Source organism: Thunnus albacares, chromosome 20, assembly GCF_914725855.1.
Source record: "Thunnus albacares chromosome 20, fThuAlb1.1, whole genome shotgun sequence".
NCBI lineage: Eukaryota > Metazoa > Chordata > Actinopteri > Scombriformes > Scombridae > Thunnus > Thunnus albacares.
Genome location: NC_058125.1, coordinates 4790105 through 4810457, shown reverse-complemented (window position 1 = coordinate 4810457; position 20353 = coordinate 4790105). Strand labels below are relative to the sequence as shown.

The window sequence follows — 20353 nt, the reverse complement described above, 5'->3', positions numbered from 1 at the left end:
CAGAGTTTTCTCTTGAGCTGGCTGTGGGTTTGGTAGTGAAGACTCTTGTCCTGTCCTCAGCTTCAAACTCCCTTTAACTCACAGGGTTTTTCTTAGCAGTATTGCTTGAGTAGAGGTATCTGTTTACACCTACTAACACAACTGTAGGGTTGATGTGATGGGCTCAGTGGTTAAAAGACTTGCTGTTTGGTTCAGCACAGGTCCTTAAAGGAGCTACATGTAGCATTTTAGCATCAATACATCATCACCACATCAATTCTGAGACATTAGTATTGTTACTGTAAACAAACAAGACCACTATTGAGTCTTATTTTTATGTAAATGCTACAAAAATGCATGCTTGCAAAGAAAGTATGCCCCAAACAGTAGTTCCCAATCTCCTGGCTAATGATGATACTTGGCCACAAAATATTTGCTGATGGGCTGCGAGGAAACAATGTGATTCAGAAAAAAAAGCTGAAAACTCATTGTTTTCATACCTTATGGGTATTTTTGCAGTAATTACCTTGAATTTTGGCACTGTCTATATGTGCTACGTCTTTCCCCATCACTCAGCCCAACAACAACAGGATGCTAATTTTCCACAGAGGTACGTCATCACTCCCTTACCAAGTCTATCTGGTGGATGTATTATAAGAGCTGGATACCAAACAAAAAACGGCGCCCATTCAGTCCAATAAGAACTGCTCAGCTGGCGCATACACCAAAAAAAATTTCTAGCTCCCGGGTTTGCTTCCGCCTTGTGTGGCCCACTGAATATGTGCAGTAGTGTTTCCCCTGCTGCCCCACCCATGAGTTCCCGCTCAGCCCATATTTGCATTGTGATGACGTCATGGATTTTTAAATCGCATTTCTCGGCTCGAGGAAAGTTTTACAAATATAAAACCTCTATGGATTGAAATTTCATAGTAAAAAGAGTCATAATTGACCTTGTTTGGAGTTCGAGGTGTCCTGTCAGCAGTTTTACAGATGTCTCTTTTACAATGGTGGTCTATGGGGAAAAAGCTTTTTAGGCCGCAGGGGGATTTTTTACTGCAATACTGCGAGTGACCACTGGGAAAACTTGACTGCAAGGCTGAGCGGTGGAGCCCTATCCAGCTCTTATAATACATCCATGGTCTATCTGCATGTGAGTGTTCCTAAACTAGCTAGCTAACATGAGTAAAAAAAACAACAAAAAAACCCCCAACAGTTTCAAAGACCTTTGGAGATTGTTTAGAGGACAACGTTGATAGTGAAGTATATTGCACGCTTTTAATTTTCTTTTATTAATTAAATGTATCCATTGTACACTACCTGCCCAGCATCAAATGGCTGACAGAAAAAGTTAGCAATGAGCTTGTGACTATAATGGCGCATTTAGGAGGCTAAACACAATTATATTCCTCAGGAGGAGACCAAAACAGAGCTAGATGGAGAGTGAATATTTAACTTACATTCCTTCAGGTGTCCAGAATCATGACTCGGGTGGATGTTGCTGTGTCTGCTGGTTGGTTAAATAGGCAGCTGTTTGCTAACATGTTAGCCATGTCAACTTTGAAAGAATTTCTTGTCGCTCATAAGTGGCCAAAATAAATAAATAAATAAATAAAAATTAATGCAGCTTACAGCTCTCAACCATGGTCTGATTTTGTTTACAGTAAGTACTGTATCACATTAAACATGACAATGGCATGCTGATGTTTCAAAATGCTACATGTTGCTCCTCTAGCAGTATTCTTCTCCCTGTGGGTCAGGCAGGTCATTGAGGTCCAGGAAGATGGAGGTGTTGGAGAGTTTGCGGCCGTTGGATGACAGGTCCAGCAGCTCCTCGGCAGTGCTTGGCACAGAACTGATGTACATGTCCCACACCTGCTCTGGAGAGTCCAGCTCCAACAGCTTCTGCTTGATCTTCAGGTTCTTCTCAATGTTTCTGCGCTTGTGCTTGAACTCCAGGATGGTTTTGGTGTAGCGGTTGATGGTGGTGACTGAGGATGCCATACAGGCTGTGAAGGAGCTCCACGCCAAACTAAAGGAAAGAGACATAAAAAGTGTGAGTCTAATTGTTCAAGAGGTAATAAAATCTCCCAAGAAAAAGGGCAAGAAAAAGAGGGAAAAAGGAAACAAATTTGAAAATTATTTATGATTTTGACAAAACAAGCCTGTTTCCTTAATGTCACAAATAAAGAAAAACAGTTTATTATTTCATGATCCCGACATAACAATTACTCCATCTCAACAAAACAAGCTGTCAAAGCCATTTTTGTTAATTATTATGTGACAGGGAAACAAAACTTATTATGATTAGTGAGAGACAAAACAAAACCTAAAAAATTAATTCCATGATTGTTTTTGACGACATTCCAAATTACACTGATTTAAATCATAAAAACACCATAAATAATTAGTGTAGTTTTGGTCTGAGGCTGTTTGTCATTGTAGATAGTTCCAGAGGAAAATTTAATGCTACAACATACAAATGAGCACATTAATATTCACATTGGTGTTTGAGTCTTAACCTGGTCATTTATATGAGAATCTAGTTATTCATCACCCTGTATACACAGTTATGCAGTATCCAGGGTTTGTATTGTCTGTGTCATTGCAGGTTTACCACCCAACCACAAAATCTTACATTTACATGCCACAGTCTCCTGGCTTATATCAAAGTACCCCAGCTAACGTTCCGGTTTGTCAAAACTGGTGTTTACATGTACAGAATATAACCAGGATTCTCCAAAATACATATCACAACCAGTATCCTGTTGATCTGGTTTTTCTGGTTTGAGTAACATTAAAATTGTAACACAGTTCATTACAGAGCTATGAAATCATTTCTGGGAGTTCACACCAGTTTTGGCCATCAGTAGTGATATAAGATGGGAAACTTCAAACTTCAGACTTAAATGTGACAAAGATATTGTTTATGCTTATTGTACATAAGATATGGTTATGTACAAGGGCCATTTTGCATGGACATTCCTGGACTAGTGAGGTAAAATTTTTACTTTGTGTGATTCATTCATTTTTTTATTTTACCAAAACAGGTTAAAGGGTAATATTAGTGATGCTCAGTGCAAATTGTTTCTTATCTATATAGAAAAATGTTCAAAATATGTTAAAAATTATGAACATATTGTCTGAAATAAAATAACTACAGTGTAGAAAGCCCTATGTAAAGAAGAATTCAACCAAATGTTAAAGATGTGTTGCGTTCAAGTACATTACTATTAACTATAGAAATGAGTCGGTTTAAAGGTCTAACTGAAGAGTAAAGGTTTGGTTTGTTATGTAATTTAGGTGAGACAAAAAAAGAAATCAGTTTAATGTTTTATTGCTTATTCTATGGTGATTTAAGGGCTACACTTTTTAGTATAATGTCCTTCATCTTTGATGACTTATTCTGATGGGATGATTATAAACATTGACTTGTCTAGTAGGGTTGTTTGCTCCTTTTAGTACCTTTTTTGAAGCTGGAGGGAGATTGCGTTCTTTGGTTGCAATGTGATATGTTCATATATGTGTACAGTATGTATTTATTTCTGTACCTTATCTTCCATGCATCACTTTATATTATTCATTACATGCAAATCAAAGCTCTTCTTAAACAAACTAAGGCATTACACAAATAAAATATATAGCTGTCAACTTCAGATTTTACAGGAAAAAAACCCAGATATCATTCATGGGGTCTGAAGTAAATCTTGATAGTCATAATCTCCACCCAGAGTTATTGAAAGAAACAGAGGTTATTAAAATTATCTTGTTACAAGACCCCCAACTCACATGTATGACCAGCTGTAGTCCCATGTCTGAGGTTTCCAGTCCTCCGGGCCCAGACTAACAGTCAGCTGGAAGGCTGTGGTGAACATCATGTGTGCTACCATCCCCAACAGACCTGCCACACAAGAGAACAAGAGATGATACGGACGTCCTCATCTGAGGGAAGAATGCACTTCTCTTCAATCACCACTTGGTGGCAATATTACATAGTATGAGGCTGAGGAGTCATTGTAACGGTATATGTAAACCTGCACAAATGAGTAAACTAATCAACAAATGAAATGTGTCACATAGATGAATTCCTCCTATATACAGTCCAAAAACAAAGAGTCCAAATGAATCTCTCTATATACTAATATTCAGGTGATTTTGAGGCTCATAGTTAGTCATACCTGATGCTGGTATTTTTTTGGCTGCCTGTTTGGGACTGATTACATCACCCGACCATGATCAGATGTCTATATCAATGCACATGCAGAATGCCAAGATGTCTTGATTGGGTGAAAACCTGATCTCTAAGCCTGGACAGAAATTCAAAGTGTCAAAACTATGTGCAGCCAAATAACCACAAGATGTTGTACTATATACTGCATGTTTTTGTTTGTGAGGTAAAGAGAAAGAGAGTCAATTGGTAAGAGAAGTGACGGTGCAGATTAGCTAATTTAAGAATGCTGCAACTGCTTCTGTCTGTGCATTTATACTTCCACTCCTCTTATTGTCTCTTTTCTCTCTTCTCTTCTTCTCCTCTAGCTTCTGTTTTCCTCTGTTCCTGTTCTTTTTGTTTTTTCCCTTTGTGTCTGGGTTTTTTCCCCTCTCATTTTATGTGCCAGATTTTGTCAGATGAAGCGCAGGCCCTCCTCACACACTGGACTTCTCATTGCCTATAAAATAGAGCAGGAATAATAAAAAAAAAAAACCCCAGCATGTGTAGCCGACCAATCCGATTACCACATAAGCCCCCCCAAATCCCTGGACTGAACAACAGCGCACCAGATTCAGCACCAAACACCTAAATTCCCATCTCATCCCTATCAATGCTCATGTATATTCCTAAAGATATCTTACACCCGCAGTATTATCATAATTCTATGCAGATCAGAGACAGCTTTGTGTCAGGATGAGCAGAACAAATCTGAGATCCAAGTCTTGGCACGTTCTGTGATGTGGAAATTATGCGTGTTCTTCTCATTCAAGGTCAGGTTCCTCCGTGTGAAGTCAATAAATGTCAATCCAGGTCGTTTATATTTAGCACCAAAGCACTTAACAAGGATACGCAGCATCATGGATGTGACGCCTCTGATTACAGAGAGAAAGTGAGTAAATGATCCTGATTCAGTGTCATTAGTAAACATGGCCTTACCCTTCAACTGCCACTAGGGGGCAACAAGTTTAACAAAGAATGAATGAATAAATAAACAAGTAAGAGGAAGGTTCTTAATGGATTTATGAGTTTTTTATGTTGCATCTTAATTAGGACATGCCACAAAATCCCCTCATAAAAACATGTTGTGTACAAGCCTAAATGAAAGTTTTAAATATTATGTCCTCATTATTATGGTGTTTGGAAAAACCTAATTTTATTTTGGTTCATTTTTGGAACAAAAATGAACATAAACTATGTGTATAAAAGGTGGTTAAACCCCACCTAGGGTTGCAAGATGAACTTGAATTGTAGTGAAATGATTCACAAGATTTAAAAAAAGCAGAAAAAAATGTATGTATATATCTGTTACATAAATTATGGTTGGAGTTTTTTTCCCTTTAAAAATAATAAAATCAGAAAAAGAATCACTGAATTAGTCACGACTATTAAACATGCAACCAGTGACAAGGGGTCACATGTAGAGACTGCGAGAACAGTGATCTTTCAGCGGTTCATTGCATGTGACACTGTGACAATCTGTGTCACACTGTACAGAATAAATTCTTAGGCATGTCAGTATGTGCTGTGAATGCTCAGTGAATCATCGTGCTACGATGCAGCCAGAAAAAACATACTGTGCCATATGCAATCCTGGTGTATGAGTGGTTAAGACGCGTACCGTATAACCTTAATATTTATTGCATGTCATCACCCCTTTCTCCCTGTGTTTCCTGTTTCTTTGTACCGTCATACTATAAAATAAAGAAAAAAAAATCATTAAAATATATATGCAAGTTGAGAAATGTCATCAGCTCACATTAAACATCTGCACTGCTTTCATGTTTTGGAAATGAAGCAAACAATGTCATGTCGGCAGGAGTTTTCTGCATCACTTTATGCTGTATTCTGATTGGCTGGTTTGTAGATGAAGGTAGAAGCAACAAACAGAGACGTTAGGGTCACCAAAGCTATAAATGAGCTTTTGGTGGCAGTTCTTGCAGTGCAATCTAGGACCACCATGTTGGACAGACTAAAGATTTCATCATGTTTCTTTTGTGATTGTCAACTTTCATCAGCACCCAGAATCAAATACTGTATAGGCACCTTAACAATAAATCTGGAGATATTCTATATTTCTGTTATTATCAACAAATCCAAATACCAAAACCAACAATGAACTGATCCTACTAACAAGTGTTGCTAGTGAAGTCAAAGCCTGATATTCCTTTGTACCATAGAGCTCCATTGTCCAAAAACTGTTGAAACACAATGAGTCACAGCATTGCACTGGATGACATCCTTCATTACCATGAACACTGTAATTTAGAGACACTGCTCTGCTGCTGTTAATCTGTGGCTGTGGTTAATCTTTTAAAAAAACTGAAGTTATATATTTATGATCTGTTTTTAAAGATGTATGTCTTTAGTAGGAAACAATGGGCTTGGGGCTGAGTGCTACAGACAGGGTAGGGATGTCAGTATTGAGAGATGACAACACATTGTTGGTTTTCTTTTCATGAGATTTGTTGAAATAAGAAAAATGTAGACTATACAAGTGAATCTACATTACTTACTCTACATTGTCAATCCTACATTCTTACATGGTTTGGTTGGTTATAAACAGTAGTCTGTGTTTCTTTTGCATATGTGCAGCACAATCAGTTTAACCGAACAAACTGCTGTTTTTGCAGAGACGGTAAAGTTAATCACCCACACCGTAAGTTCATTTCCAACAACAAAAAAAGGATCTCTTAGTCTTTCTTCCACACTCTCCTTTTTTCCTGTCACATACTCTCACACTACCTCTTCATACTCTCTATAATAAAGGTTAATCTGCTCCCTTCTATCCTCTGGACCTCATTACCATAACCTCAATCTATTCACCCCATTAAAAACAAACAACTTTTAAATGCCTTTCTTAATTCAGAAATTTTACAAGCAGACTAAACACTTTGTGATAAGCTTGGGAGGTTGTTAAAAAGCCAGCATGCTGGGACTTATGCTGCAAAAAAGTGTCTTTTTTTTTCAAGAAGGTTACACTCAATATGAAGTTTACAAGGTTCACCTCCCCTTTTATGCAAACAGCACACTTCTCCAGACAGCGAGTCACTCATAAATAAAACATTGCACATGCAGACGGGGGTTGAGAGGTTCAGCTACTGTTCAACTGAAAGTTAGAATGGGCAAAATGCCAGGGCAAGGTCATGAAAACATAACTCAGTGAAGCTTGAGTTTGAGAGGCTTCAGCAGTGGGAGAGCATCCTGGGTTCAACTCCTGTCAGCAAAAATGAAAAGATTAGGACACCACGACTGGATGACTGAAAGATGGTCAACAATTTCTCTCTGTTGTGATATATTTATACAGAATATGTAAAGTCTGTAAGTCATCGATTTTTCCTGCCTGGTGTCAAATGTACCTAAACCCAAATATTTCCCATCAATCTTTCATGTCTCAGGTGTTTGGGAAGAGGAGCCAGTGGTGATTTCTGCTATGATTTTGTATTAAGTTGATATAAGACCTTGTAAGATTTCCAGGAATTGTTTGCCAAGGCAGAGGAGTCAAGTGGGAGCTAGTTAGGATACATTTCACCATGTTACCATCTTTGTTTGGGTGGAGCTAAAAAACAGGAGAATATTGAACTTATCTTCACCAAGTTGCCAGAAACACGATTCCAGATGAATGCTGATGTTGCTAAAATCCACTCGTTAGGAATGACTCTAAATCAAAGACTATACAGTAGATAATGGCAACTCACTTCAATACAGACTGGTACTAAGTCTATGAACCAGTGTCTAATGAAGACTAGATCAGGGGTTCTAAACCATTTGTAACTTAAGGCCCACCTCTGATTGTTAAAAAAAAAAAAAACCTCAGAGGTCACCTTCCCATATAAATGAGAAAAAAATAAACCGGGCTGTAAATATGTGTTATGCCACTGTCAGCTGTAATGACCAAAATAAATATTCTGCTTACCCTCAGTGAGACACTTGAGCTTGCTTTTCGGAAATAATGAGATCAAGACGTGGGATGGGTGAGAGGCTGACATGCAGAGTAGCATTCAAAGTTGCTTTCAGTTTGTTCCTTGCCTTTGATTTTGTGACAGTCACAATGAAAAACCCTGACTCACATAAATAGGAGGTGGTGAAAGGTAACAGAAATTTGCCCGTTATGACAGAGGGGGATACTGACTGGCAGCCAGTATCCAGAGTGAAGCAAGGTCAACTTGTGTGAGCTGAAGCTTCAGACTGCTGTCTGCTGATAGTTCCATCAGTTCATTTTCCAACACAGTGGACAGAGCCATGTCTTCTGAAGCAGGATCCCCAGAGAAAACTAGCCAGCTAGCCAACAGTGGCAAAACACGTTTGTCTCTACCTGATGATGTGTCATGATTGGTGATATTGAAATGTAACTGGTCATTGAAATTGTCCATTTTAATTTGACTTTTTTATTTATGTGAATTCTTGAGCACATCTCTCTCTATAAAGCAAGGAATCTCTGTCTGTCTGTCTATCTGTCTGTATGTATGTAAGTTTGTCCCTCGCATATCTCGAGAACCATTGATCTGATCTACCTCATACCTGGCAGGTGGATTGCTGGGGAAACAAGGAAGTGCAATGTCGATGTATGAAGTTGTTTGGTTGAGCAGTTCTCAAGAAATATATAAAAAATACCTCATAAACAATGTTGATTTGCTTCTTCTTCTGCCTGTGAAGTCAACGAACAGAGATATGGACAGCACCACTCTGCCATTGCAACCTACAATGTGGTTGGAGGTAGGATTACATCCACAGTGTTAATGACTTGAAAACGTTTAAGAGACTTAAGCTCTACTATTGAACTGTGTAACGTTACTGTGAATGAAACTCAGCATGTACGTGCAAGACTTAGTACTCGATGTCTCAAGCATGCTCAGAAATATATAAAAATACCTCATAAACAATGTTGCTTCGACAATGTTGATTTGCTTCTTCCTCTGACTGCGAAGTTAATGAGCGGAAATACAGAGAGCACCACTCTGCCATTGCAACCCACGTTGTGGTCAGAGGTGGGATTACATCTGTAGTGATAATGACTTGAAAAAGTTTAAGAGACTTAAGCTCTACTATTGAACTGTGTGCTGTGAACGAAACTTGGCATGTATGTTCAAGACTTAGTGCTGGATGTATCAATATTGCTTCTGCTTCTTCTTTTGCACATGGATGAGTGAATGAGTGGAAATACAGACAGCGCCACTTTGACATTGCAACCCACATTGTGGTCGAAGGTGGGATAACACCTGTAGTGATAAGAACTACCATAGAGAATGAATTAAAAAAGTTTATATATTTATAGTGTCTACCGATAGCCTGCATCACAGGCGTTTAGGGAGCATTTGTAAATTGTAGCATCTACTGATAGACTGCATGAGAGGCGTTTAAGGGACGGGCACAACTCTCTCTAGGTATTGAGCAGTCGGCCCATTCAGCATCTTTTGAATGGGCACTGCACTAGTTTAGATATAAAAAGAACTAGCTTTGTAAATTCCAACCCCCACACCCCCATTTGGCAGTACCACTGCCTCGGTGGCCCGTTAGATGGCGCTCTGAGGCCCACCTGTGGGCTGTGACCCACTGATTGAGAATGGCAGTACCAGATGTAGGAGCCATTTTGTTTGTTTTGTTAAAGAACTACAAGACATCACAGTTTGAGTTAAAATGACGCAATCACTGTACGCCTGTCATTCAACAGAAAAAGACACAGGTGTGTGACATGAGGATGCTGAGAAGAAACTGTTTTTCAACCACTCACAAGCAAGCTATACACTAAAATATTACATTTGTTTTCACTTTAGTTTTTGATCATAAACAAAATTATTTTGAGTACTTTGGATCCACTATGCGCACTATGCAAGCATAATGCAAGCATAATGCACTGCACACTTCCATGCACTCCCACTTATTCATTCACTCATTTGCCCTGCTGCAACCTGACCAAAACCCAGACCTTCAATCAACCCAACTCAGCAAGTGAGTGATATACAGTATATATTGCGCATATTATGGAAGCATGTTGAAATGAAGTCCGTCCCTATAGGTATTCATTAGGATTGACTGAAAGCCATGACACTAGATACCAGTGAATCTGCATACTGAACAATTTCTAAATGAATCATTCCTGATTAACTCTGAATCAGTTGCTAAATGACACATGGTAAATGGACTGTGCTTATATGGAACATTTTGCAGAACAAATAACCCACGCACACACACTCATACCCTGTTGGTTGCGGAGCTGCTCATCTGGAGCAGGGTCTTCCTCAAGGACACTTCAACATCAGACAGTAAATGAATATGAATTACTGATGGAAAATAGGCTTTTGTTAATGTTTTAGATGTAAATAGTCACAAACTGGTATAATAGTTTATAAAGTATACAGTTGTTTTTTTTCCAACTATATACAGTTGGGCACTGTAGTTTTTAGCAAATGTTACTCAAATAGGAGGAAATAGCACAATTGCTGGGGACTATTTTCAGCTGCGGATGAATACACATTTAGTAAACTTATGAGTATTTCCAGCAGTCGGAAGGTGAATGTGGAATTGAAACTAAATAATTAATAACATTGTGTGTGAAGGAACACACCAGCCAATTTAACGGTGTGGGTCATTGATGTGTTTTGTATAGTTTTAGGACAACAATGGAGGTCTATATCACTGAGGCATAAGATATATCGGGCCTTGGATACACACACACACACGCACAATATTTGTTAGTAGCAATTAATTGTTGGTTTTGGTGTTTTCATGGGATTTGTTGAAAAGGATGTTGTGTACTGTACCATACTGTTAAGTGTTACGTTTCCTGAAGTAAAAATATCCTTCCCAGTTATTTGTAGGAACAGATGAGCATCAAATGACACTAATGAGACACCAAGCAAGTGACACAAAGTTTGAGGGATATTCAACCAGTGAGGGTACAGCCTCTTCATTGCTTCACATGCCAACAAGATCAAAGAGGACTTACCAGACTCTGTACTTTGTCTAAAATCAAAGCATTAGTCAGACTAGGAGAATCCTATCTCAAATTCTAAGCCCATCAATATGCAGCCTTTGGCTCAGCGAGGTCTAAATATCCCGCATTCCTGAGGAGAGTTTCTTCAGACCTTTGTCATTGAAGTCAGAAGTGTTGCACACAAGATTATCTCAACTTTGTTGCTGATCAAGGGCATATACTTTTTGATCTTAAACTGACAGTGTTATGCCCCTGTCAGCTGTAAAGACCAAAATAAATATTCTGCTTACCCTCAGTGAGACACTTGAGCTTGCTTCTGGGAAATAATGAGATCAAGTCGTGGTGGGATGGGTGAGAGGCTGACATACAGAGTAGCATTCAAATTGCTTTCAGTTTGTTCCTTGCCTTTGATTTTGTGACAGTCACAATGGCAAACCCTGACTCACATAAATAGGAGGTGGTGAAAGGCAACAGGAATTTATTGCCTGTTTTGACAGAGAGGGATATTGACTGGCAGCCAGTATCCAGAATGAAGCAAGGTCAACTTGTGTGAGTTGAAGCTTCAGGCTGCTGCCTGCTGATAGTTCCATTAGTTCATTTTCTAACAAAAAGGACAGAGCCATGTCTTCTGTCTTCAGGATCCAATGAGAAAGGGTTCAAAATCTTAAGGTTTCCATGTTGTGGGTCCTCTGGGAAGTAGTCTGCAAACTTTTGTGACAAATGAGTCAAATGCTGGGTTATAGCACTGGATATGTTGACATGAGGAGAGGCTTCCAAAGTTTCACTTAGGAGTGAAAACATCTCAATCCTCCCATCTTTTTTCTTGAAGCCCTCAATTTTGTCTGAAACCAAAAACACTGTTATTTCTGCCTTTCATTTATATATTGAGCTGATTTAACTGGTCAAATATATCTGATAAGTAGGCCAGTTTTCCACAAAAGTGACCATCAGTATAATACGCAGCAAGAGAGAAGTGCTGCTCTTCCACCAATGTGTGCACTTCTTTTCTCAGTTCAAAAAAGTGATTAAGCACATGTCCACTCTAAAGCCACCTTACTTCACTGTGGTACAAGAGCTGCAAATGATCAGTATAAAGTCTTTCATACAGAGCAGCAAAACACCTTGAGTTAAGTGCATTTTTCTGAATATAGTTAACAGTTTTCACAGCCACGTTCATGACTTCATGCAGTTCTGGTGATATCTACTTTGTTGTAGACTTTCCCTATGTAAGAAACAGTGCGTCCACTCGGCGTCTGGCGCCCTCTCTTGGATCTGTTTGATAACACCACAACGTATTCCTGTCTTTGATGCAGTGCAAACACCTGTATTTCCAATCAAGATCTTTTCTGGTAAAGTAATCATCAAGGCAGCGCAGTACATTATCTGCCATTGTTCTTGTAGGAAGCTCACAAACAGTAGATCCTCGTGATACAGTCCCAGCAGTATCTTACAAAAACTAACAATGAAGTGGCATTGCTAATGTCAGTCAACTTGTCCAGCTGTATGGCAAAGTATGGGCTTGCCTTTATCCTTCAACAAGTTAGCATTCGATGTCATCACTCATGTCAACAATTCCTCTACTCATGGTGTCATTGGAGAGTGGTACTGACTGCATTTTGGTTGCAGCTGCCTCCCCTAGTAACCCTCGGCACATATCCACAGCACTAGTCAAGTGCTCTAGGAGCTACAAAAGCAGCAACCATAAAGCTAGCTCTCAAAGTGTCTTTTGACGGGGTTTTTAATGTGGTGATGACTTTCTGTTGTGCCTGAAGCCCGTCCCTTTTCCTTGGGAAATATTCTATTGGCTTCCCAACACATCCCGGGTGCTTTGAGTTTAAGTGCCTCTGGAGCTTCGATGGTTTTAGCGCCTCATTTGACAGGATTTCACCACATTCAACACACTGTGTTTTTGGCTCAGCATCACTGCCTGCCATTGTGAATCCAAATTTAATGTATTCAGGGTCATATTTCCTCCCCACATGCTTTGGAGCTGTTACTGGTGCAGGGTTGTCTCCCACATTACTTTCTCGTTTCAAAAAACAATCCATTTTGTGTCACTGCATCCGAGGGTACTTTAGCTAGCTAACAGTGGCAAAAACATTTATGCTTGGTGATGTGTCCTGATTGGCGTGGTGATATTCAAACGTAACTGGTCATTGAAATTATGCGTTTTCTGCCGTTTTTCATTGATGTGAATTTTTGAGCACATTTAGATAAATTACCAAAAAAATAATAATTTCTCAATTTTAAGCTAACCATTTGGCAAAACCACTGCCTCGGCGGCCCACTAGATGGCACTCTGAGGGTTAAGAATGGCTAGTCTTGGACACAGTTAAATTTGGCTAATATTTCAACTTGAGAAGTGTCTTCAGTTTAACAAGATACAGTCCATATCAAAATCTTTGTTGTTACAATTTGATTGCTATAAACACAAGGCTCCATACATTATCCCCCTATCTAGCCTGGTTTTTGTCTGTTGAGGCTTCAGTTTTATGGCGCAAAGTTGGCAAATACACTGAGATTCCTTTATTCTCTTTCCAGCATCTCATTGAATCTAGGCCCTCAAGAAGTCAAGCTATTCTAGAGTCAAAAGGCATCTTCACTTGTACTAGCAAGGTGTTTCTGACCAAATAGATACAATATATACTGTATGTTACAAATGTTAAATATCTGTGACCATGTTCAAAGTGTGGACCCAGGGTGTACAGGGGATACAATTCCTCAGCCTATGGCTCTTTTAGACATTTTCTCAATCTGACCTGTCAAGTGACTAAAACGCTGCAAGTCACTGCTACTGAGCAGAGTATCTTTCACTGCTGATTCACTGCCCAGGATGTGGTGGTCAGGCTCATTTTCACAGAGTGGATTAGAGAGAAGGTCATTGTTAATTCCTCCGCCGAGAGAGGGAGGCAGACTGCAAACTGGCTGGAAATCTTCTCAGGGGCTGAGTAGCTGCAACTGGCCTGAATATGTTGTGGGACAAATGCCAGCATGGAAACAAAGAAGGACTAAACAATAAATCAGTATTGTTAATGTTTTTGACTTGTGTACTTAGTTGTTCAAAATTGAAATTGACATTTTATATATTTTCTTGCAGTGATAAGTTCTGACAGACAGTCTTGGCACTGTAATTTGATTGGTGCAATATTTGTCTATGGCAATGAAAAGTTGGATTATTGTAACAATTGTTGTATCAACATTTATTGGTGTTACAGGCCAGTCAGTAATGCACCACAGAAGCTGACAGCGTTTAGGAGCATGAAGCAGATATTTAGAGATGAGTTTGACAGCTGCAACCATCCACTCCCAATAATTTGATTAGATATATCTGATTCTCAGTTTGATGGCAAGAAATCATGATGTGACTCACCTGAGAGCACAGTGAATATGGCAGCGAAGGCGTTGAGCTTGAGGCCGTCGATGACATTGCCAAAATGACACACCTCTATTGACATGAGGATGCCTCCAGTGGACAGCAGGAGGATATACAGGCACTCTGCAACAATGCACAGCCACAGCACTCCTGCGGAGAGAGTTGGAGTGATAGCAAAGGAATAGCAAAAAGGAAGAGAAAAATAGATATTCATGTTGTGGGGGTGGGGGTAGACATGGTTGAGTGAATGATGGAGGGGGTGTAGGTGTAGGGAAAGAGATGAGAAATGGGGGGTTGGGGAATTGAGAAAGAGTATGGGTAAGCAAGGGCAAAGGAAGATACAGGGAGGAAAAAAGAAGTAGAAGGAAGGGGAGGAGAATGAGTCGGGAAAGGTGGACAAGTGACCCTGTCACCCATATCATTAACCTTCACAGTCAGAGAAAGGATATATGATCTACCAAGAGACGCGCAACATCCTGAGCTCAGGTCAGTGTGCGTGGTAGGATGAAATATCAACGGATTTAAAAACCTGCAAATTTAAGCTGTGGTGTAATTGCATATAACACCAAAGGGCAGGTAGTTGTTGTGTGGTTAATTAATCACAAGGTGGACTAAAGTAATATGCCTGTTACCCAAAATATCCCTGTATGAATGATGAATAGAGTTAAATCCTTCAGCTAAAAGAGACCTTTTAACCTGCTCTAAATTAAATTCCACACCAAAGTAAAAGATTTCTCCACTTACATTTATAGTAGCAGGGTGGGGAGGATTAAGGAAAATGTTATTAGAAGACATTTAAAGCCCTAAAAGTGGCTGCAATTAAATGCATTTCATCAGAGCTTTCGTTTTGCTTTGATATATCTAATATTTTAATCATATGATACCAGCATGTAGCATAGCAGCATCAGCAGATGAAATTGCAGCAAAAGAGACTGAAGCTCTCATGCGGATATATGTAAAGCCAATGAGTTGTGTGATAACAGAGCTCCATCATGTCTAAATGCACTAGCATCTAAGCTGCTGTTTCAGTGTACTCTTTGTTTCAGGGTCAGTGTCTGGTCTTTTTTAAGGAGAGGCAAACATAGAGCAGTCTGGCGCCAGACCTCTGAATCGCTGCCCACATCATCCTATTTTTCTGGTGTTGTGTTCATTCATGGCTGTTTACAAAGTTAGAAAAACAGCCAAGCACATCACAGCTTTTTAGGCAGGATTAAGAATGGGAAAACATAATTTTCCTGTGCTAGACAGGCAGAAAAATGGCAACAAGTGAGGATGAGTGATGAAACTACACTGTTAATTGACTCCAGAAAATGAAGTTAAGTTTGACATTTTGGGAAATGCGCTTATTTGCTTTCATGCTGAGAGTTACAGTAGATGAGAGAAATACCACTCTCATGTCTGTGCATGAAGTACAGGTACTGCAGTTTCCATGTCCAAATGAAGGCAATTAGCTTATCTTATCAAGTAAACCGGATGCATGGCGAAACAGCTAGCCTGGCTCTGTCCAAAGTTAAAAAATACACCTTCAAGCACCTCTAAAGCTGATTAATTAACATGTTGTATCTAATTTGTTTAATCTGTATAAAAAACACAAATTTTAAAACAACATTTTGTGGTTTTACAGGATTACATGTTGTAGCTTTTTCTGATGAACAACAAACCTGTGTTCACCATTGTATCTGTGCTGTTTTAGCGGATGGATAAACGGATAGTTACAGCACATAACTCCTCCTAAAAACATAAATTGTCATTTTTACATTTCTATTTTTCTACAGACTAAATGATTGTGATACAAGAGAGCCAAGCTAGCTGTTACTGCTGTTCCTGGTCTTTATGCTAAGCTAAGCTAATCACCTCTTGGCTCCAGCTCTGTACTTAGTGCACAAACATGAGAGTGGTATCGATCTTCTCATCTGACTATCACCATGACAGGGAATAAGCATTTTGAGGCATTAAAGTGGGCCTGAACAGCGTTCTGGCATTTTCAAAAATAAATTGGATTGGCAGTTTCATACAAAATAATGTAAAGCAAGTTCATTTTTCGTGTGCTGCATCCTGGCGTTCCTTCCAGCTGATGCCATTGAGACACTCACTCAACAAATCAGAAAGTAATGTCATCCCACGGCCCCGCCCTACATTCAGCACACGTCCTTCTTTTCCATCACTTCCCCTCAGTGGGTTCATACATGCAAATGCTGATAAAACTTGTGGCTGCAGCATCTAGCTAGCTACAGAAGGGGAGCTATTCTAAAGTTGTTTTTTTCTGAAGTGGTAGGTAATTTCAAATGCAACGTTTCAAACTTACTCAACAAACTCAACAAATATCCCCAAACACACAAGCTGTTAAGCTAAGCTGAGCTAAGCTGCTACGGGGGTTCTTGACTGACATCGCAAGCAGCGCTGGCCAGGGAGATAGGCAGGCACACTTACACCCCGACCAGCGGTGCTGGCAATGTCAGGAATCCCCTACAAGGGCCCTGGTCTGTCTGAGCTCACTGTTAGCGCGGGTGGGGTGGGGGTTGATTTTAGCTCTGCCACACTGGTCCTGCTTCTAGTATGATGAGCATAAAGTGTCCTCAAATTGGGATGAGTATTTCCCAATTAGAAAGTACATTGTTAATGTTAATGTGTGATAATGATAAAATTTAAAGCTTGGATAGGTAATGTCATTCATTTTAGATTTTTTTTTAATGAGACAGTGGATATGTCTATGATGAGTTGTTGAAGTTATCTGGTTAATTCAAATGCTGCACAGCCCAGAGCCACAGCAAGAAATGGGTGCTAAAGAGAGGGTCAGCTGATCACATAGCCTGTCCACAAAGAAAACAAGTCCACCAGAGCTCACAGTGCAAATCAATTTGGGAGTTATTTTGAGGCGAGTCATTTATCCCTGCTGCACCGTTACACCCGATTTTAGGGTCCCCCACCTGCCAAATCCCACTTTAACCCCTGAGTGTTTTTACCAAAATGTGAAAATTAACTTTTAAGACTTGTTATTTTTCTGCTTAGCTTCACTTTTTTTCCTAAAATTTCAAACAATTTCTTAAAATGGTTATATTTCTTTAATATAACATACATCAGAATTAAGTGCTTCTGGCAGCCGCTACTGCAGCTTCCATGTCAATTGAAAATGACGATAGCAGGATGGATGCGTCACTCGCTAGTGTCTGACCAGGGCAAAACAACCTTTCACAAAGAAAACAGAGTGAATAATGACGTGAAAAGAAAAAGGCAATTCAATCTGATTATCAGGCTAAACATTGCAGATGCACTGACCGGCAGGTTTCAGCACAGGGGGAGGGCTGAGGGAACTGATTAGAAGGGATGAGACTCTATGGAAGTGATTGATTTGCTAGAAAAACACTTTCCTTATTACCTAACAGTGCAACATATTAGTTAAACCACACTTCTGTGGTGTCACTCCTCCAGGAACTATTGATTTTGCTAAAATACTGATGATTCAGCCTTGTTGTTGACTTCATCACAGAAGATGCAGAAAAAGTAAGATTTATCTGTTTGCCTCAATGTGCCATGATAGACATCCGTTAATTGCAAGAAACCAGCATTAAGTCTTCTGATGGTGACTTCAAATTCAGTGTAGACTTTTAAGATGAACAGCAGCATACATGTGGCTCTTGGTGGCCAATTATGATCTACCAACTGTCTGCTTGGTAAAGGGAATCAATTGGGAGAAAGGCTTTGACATCGTTTCATCACAACAACAAAGGAATTTCTATTTCTTTTCAAAAAAGGTCCACTTCAGTCAAAAATGGTCACCACAGAGCTAAGCAGCTTACTCAGATCAATCAGGAAACAGCCAAAATCATGAGATTTCATACAGCAAGACGATTTGAAACCTGAAAAAGAAGGTTTGTGTCTTTTAACTTCTCTTAAACCCATGAAAGCAGCAAAATAAACTTTTTCATTAACTGGAGGATGTCTTGCTGCTTTACTGCTATATTTTACAAACATCTTGACATTTAATCTCTGCAAAAATGACAAATCATCCCATGTTCCTTTTTCACCGGTGAGATGGCATGACCTGTCCATATGAAACTGAATCAATGGATGGACAAACAAACATGTATACTGTTACATTTGTTTCATGCAACAATATTTAATAAACTTGTATGCTTACCTCTTTCATTGGAAGGTGCAACATAAAGGAAACTTCTGCAATTTTCACCTGTAAAAGATTGCAAATGAGACACGTCATTGACACTCACTGACAGAATAGCACTACTGCAACAGGCTGATGAGTGAGACAAGGGGCTTCATCTGTATTCCATCAATTTTCCAGATTTACAGAGAGTCACATTCAGGCTGTTTCACTTTGTGTGACATAGATAAAGCTGTGATTTTCAATCACCATTTGATCCAATCTATGAAGGGATTTCCTTTTTGTGTTTGTGCAATAACAAGCTCTGCCACCTCCCCCAGTATTTCAAAATCTCTGATCTACCCTGTAGCTGTGTTCTGGCCACAAGTGTGTGGGATTTCACTGTCTACAGAACAAATGCTCGTATGACGTTCTAGACACACATAGCCATGTATTCCTAGATCCACAGTTGAAGGACCATGCAGCTCTCAGATGGCTTATCTGGACGTGACCCATGAATCAGTTGAGCAGCTTCCACAGACAACAGTAAGTGCTGTACTGTAGGTAAGAGAATAAAACATCAGCTGTGAATTGGATATACTAAGCCTTTAATCTGGCTTTTCTCCATGTTTTTCAGAGGCATTGAAAAAGAGCTGCAACGAATACTTGATAGTATAGTAGTACTTGAACAATAATGTAGCACATACATGTTCTGTCAAAATGTATGTGCTACATTTCAACTAAGGATATTTTATGCTCTTTGGTTTTCAGACTTTTGATCAGACAAAACAAGCAATTTGAATATGTAAACTAGTGATGAATATTTTCTGCCATTTTAATGGGCCAAGATTAATGGAGACAACAATCAACAGATGAATCAGTAATTAAAATAGTCATTAACTGAAGCCCTTTAAAGAAAAAAAGATCCTCAGTTCAAAAAGGCGGCTCATATTCAGGTGTGTTTAGAGGTGTTAAGATTTGAGATAATACTCTTTTTGTGATATTTATCATTTAACTTTAAAATGAATTTCTGAGATTAATTACTAAATGTAGCCTGTGTTAGAGCAGGTTTAAACGTGCTGAAGGAAAATCCTATTGAACGCACGACTTTGCTTCATTTCAGGTTTTTGCTGGATCGACGCGCCTCTCCGCGCGCACCGCCCGCGCTCCCAGCATCAACCCGGCGCCTCCTCTTTCAAAAACTTACCGGTCATGTTGATGTTCTGCTCGCAGGAGAACCAGATGCCGGTGTGAAACTTCCTCATCACGTACTTATCCTCCCCGGTCTCCCAGATGTACTGCACCAGCCGCGTGTCGTTGAGGTTGGAGCTGTTGAACCTGATGCAGAACGACTGTTTGGTGGTAACCGGGCCGGTGCAGAACGGCTTCACCACTTTCCGCGTCCCCTCGCACCAGTAGCTGGTGGTGAGAGCCGACACGGCGAGGAACAAGGCGAGGAAGTTCAAGGTGAGAGCCAGCGACGCTCTCCGCCGCCGGTCTATCCCCATAACGGCGACCGGAGAAGTGAAGGCGCGTAACTTAATCCCTCGCCTTGTATGACACCGGATTCTGGCGATTTCTCTTCAAATCCTCATAATCCGGTTATTCCCCTTAATATATCCGCGGCTAATTATCGTGGCGCGCCTGGCCCCAACCGTGCGCTCTCACATCTGCTCCTCCAGCGCAGCTCACTCTCTCATTTTGTAGGCTGCCCCCATACCCACCTGATACACACACACACACACACACACACACACACACACA

General features: G+C 39.9%; 1 protein-coding gene across 1 annotated transcript; it reads right to left on the bottom strand.

Moving 5' to 3' along the window:
• Positions 1 to 1125: 1125 nt before the first annotated feature.
• gsg1l2b (gsg1-like 2b) lies at positions 1126 to 20328 on the bottom strand. Its single transcript, XM_044337824.1, has 5 exons — positions 19797 to 20328; positions 18629 to 18676; positions 14488 to 14640; positions 3766 to 3877; positions 1126 to 2008 (listed from the first exon to the last, which is right to left on the bottom strand). Exons 1-5 carry the CDS (start codon positions 20095 to 20097, stop codon positions 1708 to 1710), a joined length of 915 nt encoding a protein of 304 aa, XP_044193759.1. The 5' UTR covers positions 20098 to 20328; the 3' UTR covers positions 1126 to 1707.
• Positions 20329 to 20353: the final 25 nt, after the last annotated feature.

Coding starts and splice junctions, on each gene's coding strand:
- gsg1l2b (XM_044337824.1), bottom strand. CDS start 20,097: ATGGGGATAGACCGGCGGCGGAGAGCGTCGCTGGCTCTCACCTTGAAC. Junction 14,641..18,628: donor TGCACCTTCCAATGAAAGAG/GTAAGCATACAA, acceptor CTCTCTCCGCAG/GAGTGCTGTGGCTGTGCATT. Junction 2,009..3,765: donor GACTACAGCTGGTCATACAT/GTGAGTTGGGGG, acceptor TCTTTCCTTTAG/TTTGGCGTGGAGCTCCTTCA.